The 4628-nt window shown below is 34.8% G+C and overlaps 1 protein-coding gene across 1 annotated transcript; it reads left to right on the top strand.

Moving 5' to 3' along the window:
• The first annotated feature begins 1980 nt into the window (after nt 1-1980).
• LOC140873990 (uncharacterized) lies at nt 1981-2484 on the top strand. Its single transcript, XM_073277272.1, has 2 exons — nt 1981-2081; nt 2145-2484. The coding sequence occupies exons 1-2, from the start codon at nt 1981-1983 to the stop codon at nt 2482-2484; spliced, it is 441 nt and encodes a 146-aa protein (XP_073133373.1).
• Nucleotides 2485-4628: the final 2144 nt, after the last annotated feature.

The raw sequence follows: 4628 nt of genomic DNA, 5'->3' as shown, positions 1-4628 counted from the left end.
CACAACCATATGTGATAGACAGATATCCAATCCCGATTCAAACAATGAAAAATATTTTGATTTAAAAATAACAAACAAAAAAAATTAAAAAAAAAGGAAATGTTGCAGTGGATGCGGACGCTGCAATTAAATTGCAGCGTCCGCTCTTCGTGGTGGTGTTTTTGAGTTTTTATGCAAAACTCCACCACGCACAGTATTTTTAAAAAATTATTTATTTTTTAAATTAATTGTAAAAAAACCCCGACCTAAATACCATTTTAAGTCAATATAATGCTAAACATGATTATCTAAGCAAATCAAGTGGTTAATCGGCTTTAGAACCAAGAAAATAGGCTTCGAAACGTTCGAAGTGTAGTTTGGAATCACAGAACTGGTCAGTGTTGAGTTCGGAAGCAGAGGAAGAGTTCGAAAGGTCCAAACATAGATTGAAAGGTCTTATCAGTAGTTAGGCCATGAAGTTAGTGAGGTGTCAATAGTGCACCAACATGTGGAATATCGGAAGCTCCGATCCTGAGTTTGGAAGGTTGGAATGCAGCTATCCATTGATGTGTCAAGACGCCATAGACATGTCACTGCATGTAGAGTTCGGAACTTCCGAACCCAGCCTATAAATAGGCCATCCAAGATTCAGATTTTTTTCTCATTCCACATTTTTCTCTCTCGTTCTTAGTGTATTCCATAGTGTTTCTAGACATATTATCGAGGATTGAGTGATAGCACGGCGCTTTCGGGATAGTAATGGAGATGTGCCAAAGTGTTGAAAAATCAATTATCAAGTTTTGGTGTTATAAAAAATTAACTAAGGCAAAATAAAAGACTACATAAAGAAACTCAATTGGACGATGTTAGCCATCTGAATCAAAGAGGACCATGATTGGACGATGATCAAGTCAACCAAAGTTAGGGAACTAGTACAAAAGCTAAATTAGAATATTACGTGAGTGGACTAGACAAATTAAGTACGAGAAGAAATCATAACTGGGTACAACCGAGTAATTGACAACTGAAAACTACGACTGAACCATAATCAGAATATTGTCTCGATTAGTCAAGAATGCTCAACTAGTCTGATCGCAACTGGAGTTAAGGGCGACTGACATATTTCAGGGATATTCAAGAATTGCAGTCTTGATCCTTAAACATTCCCAAAACATTTGGAAGACTCCATATTTACTATTAGCTATTTTTGGATATAAATATTCGTATACTGTAGACGCCGCAGCAGTGGTAGTGCGCATTATTGTACTGAAAGTGTATACAAGAGTTACAAGACAAGACAACGGATATTTATGAGAGAAATGGATATATTTTGAATCCATTTATGACCATTGCAATCGGTGCCTATAAACAGGCTTGAAGATAACTTGAAAAACCTCTCCAAATTTATACGCATTCTAAGCTATCTTTGATTTCAAGCTTTCAGCCGTACTTCCAAGATCACGAGTTTTATGACAACTAATATAGCATACTCTTTGAAGTTCTTAAATGATCAAGTTAGGATCTTTTTGTGCTAAGTTCTTAAAGTGTAATGTTGTAAACATTCAATCAGCCGAGAATTGTTTATTGTATTTAATTGAGTGCTAGGAGTTTCAGTCGAGGCACTATTAAGTTGTGACTGAATCGGGGTCTTACAAATTACTTGTAATATCCAAATCTTCTAGTGAATCTTTCCCAAAATGAAGAAGGGGTGACTTAGGATTTTTTTAATTTTCGAACATCCAGAAACATCTCTTGTGTCACTTACTTTCAGTTGATCCATCAGTATTCTATTTTTTTGCACATATTTTTGGCTAATTGACATCAACGGTCAAGAAAGAACAAGTGGTTCAGTTGACATCTCAACTGAACTCATCATTCGAAGAAGAAAATTTTGAAGTGTGTATTCAACCCCCCTCCCCTCTCCCTTTCTACACACGCTTAATCGATCCAACAAGTGGTATCAGAGCAAAGACCTTTCTTGATTTGAACACATATATCAAGATGACTTTATTCAGTAAAATTCTCATGTTCTCCAAAGAAGAATTTGACGATTTGAAGATTCGTATGCAAGCTCACTTAGCAGGTCAAGATGATGACTTATGGTAAGTCATCACTAATGGACCTATCACTATTACCAAATCCAATACATCCATCTCCATCCACAGTGGTGCTCCACAAATGATAGAGAAATACAGAAGCAAGTGGACAACAGAAGATAAAAAGAAAGAAAATCTTGATAATGTATCCAAGGACATCCTCTACAAGACTCTCAACAAGAATACCTTCAGCAAAATCAAAATGTGTAAAGCTGTCAAAGAGATATGGGAGAAGCTCATCCAGATTTGTGAAGGGAATGAGCAGACGAAAAAGGAAAAATTGTCAGTAACCACTCAAATGTTCGACAATATCAAGATGAAGCCAGGAGAGTCAATTATTGAATGTGATAAAAGAATTAGCAACATTGTCATTGATTTGCTTGCTCTCGGGAAGACTTATACTAATTGAGAAATCATTTTAAAGGTGATGACAGGGCTACACAAGGAGTGGGACGTCAAGACCATGGCAATGCTTGAAGGATCCAGGAATATGATTTAGGATGGGCTTGAACTTAATGTTAAATAAATTATATATTATTATGAAAAATGTATAAATTATATGTGCGTGTGTGTGTGTATATAACAAAAGCCAATATATCATGTTGTTCAAAGTAATGCTCTGCAAAATTTTGAAATATAAAATTCATCTATAATAGAATCAACATATATATAATTAGCTAAATCTCGTTGAATAAATAGAGTGATAAAAAATCACAAAAAAAGTCATCCTCAATTTTATTGAGAAGTATCATCTTAACATGTTTAATTGTTACAAAAAAAACTCACCGATGAATAGTGGCGATAAAAACATATAACATCAAAACCAGATGAATCAAAGGGATTTTATTTGTCACTAACTATCTCATCATCATATACACATTTATATAATATAATATAATATAATTATAATAAATTATTTTTATTATTTATACTAAATTATAATGAAAGAGACGTGAGAAAAAAAGAGTTTTGGTTTCTTAAGATTTTAGCCCATCGCTATATATTTAAATCCAAAAATTTTTAACACCTGAAAACAAGAAAAAATAAAATAAAAATCCTAATGAGTAATGATAGACTGAATTGATAAAAAAAGCAAATACTTATTATATATAAAATAAAAAATTTATAAACAGATGATACATTACTATAATACATATATAAGTTAAATAAAAAAAATTTGTATTGTCAACATGTTGAAGCCTGAGTTGCAGAGCAGAGAGAGTGATCAGTTGACCACCGCAGTCACCAAGGCCTTAGCTGCAGTAAAATTGGAATCACCATGTCCAGTCGATAATATTGTGGAACAATTGAGCAATGATATAACTTATCAAATCAAACAATGAAACGTATCAAAATCACACAAAAAAAATAAAACTTCAAGTTATCGTCTTCTTCAACCAAGAATTAAAACTTAGCCACGAAGGGCTATGAAATTTTTAGAAAAATTAATGAACGAAAAGAATCTAAGAACAAGAGAGAGAAACCTAGCCGCCGAACGTCTTCCATAGCTTTCTGTCATTTTTTCCTTCTGGTTTTCGTAAGTGTTTATCTAAGTAAAACCCTAGAGTCCTTCCCATCCTTGTTTCTTTTTAAAAAAACTTTATTTCCTTATCTCGGGCACTCCAGCGGATAAAGTTTACGGCTCGAGCCCGATGTTTTTTGTTCTTGTGATTTTTTTTTTGTGTAGGTGGCGCCTAGCGCCGCTGACCATCACCTAGGCACTGATTTATTCACTCCAGGGCGTAGATGCGCCCTTCCTACAGCACAGGGGCGTTGTCCCTTCCTTTATTCGCGCTTGAGCGGCCAAATTTCACGTCTCGAGCGTGAATACTTATGTCCAACATATTTTCTTGATCCTCGAATGCGCTAGAGCGGTTAAAATTTGCAGATCGAGTGCAATACTCTCTGTCCATTATCAAAAATTCTCTCTTTTGCACCATTTCTTCTCTTGTTCCTATATCAAATCGAAAACCATGATTAGAAACTATAAAATCAATTTAATCACTGCGTATTCACCCAATCATAACAAATTAACCCAAATAAACATAGGAAAATATAACCACATCAATAAGTTATAGTGATATGACATTTTCTTGACTTGTAGGCTTGTATTGTAGACAGTTGTTATGCTAGACTATTAGTTGAGGTACGTAAGTACTGACTGAGATAGTCAGCTGAGTATACATATCTATGTATTGCATTATTATTTTTCATGAGATGCATGATATTACTATTCATGATTTGTATGCGGCATTGGGATACCATGTTGAGCATATGTATCCTTTCGATATAGCCAGTTGTTATAGGGTCGCTCAACCCTAGGGTTTTTATTGTACGATTGGGTATCATGTGACACCAACCAGACCAACAAGGCACCGTGTGCGGTTTACCCAGGACAATGATAGTCCAAGATCGAGTTTAGTATATGTGGCACCAAATGAATCCAACAAGAGCAGCATACGTATACTAGAGGCACCTATGTTTCTGAGCATGATATTCCAGATCTTATCCCAGTATACCAGAGCATTTAATATTTCATGTAGCATGCATCAT

The sequence above is a fragment of the Henckelia pumila genome, chromosome 1, assembly GCF_033568475.1.
Source record: "Henckelia pumila isolate YLH828 chromosome 1, ASM3356847v2, whole genome shotgun sequence".
Lineage (NCBI taxonomy): Eukaryota > Viridiplantae > Streptophyta > Magnoliopsida > Lamiales > Gesneriaceae > Henckelia > Henckelia pumila.
The sequence above is the reverse complement of the archived record's forward strand: the minus strand, read 5'-3'. Positions and strand labels throughout refer to the sequence as shown.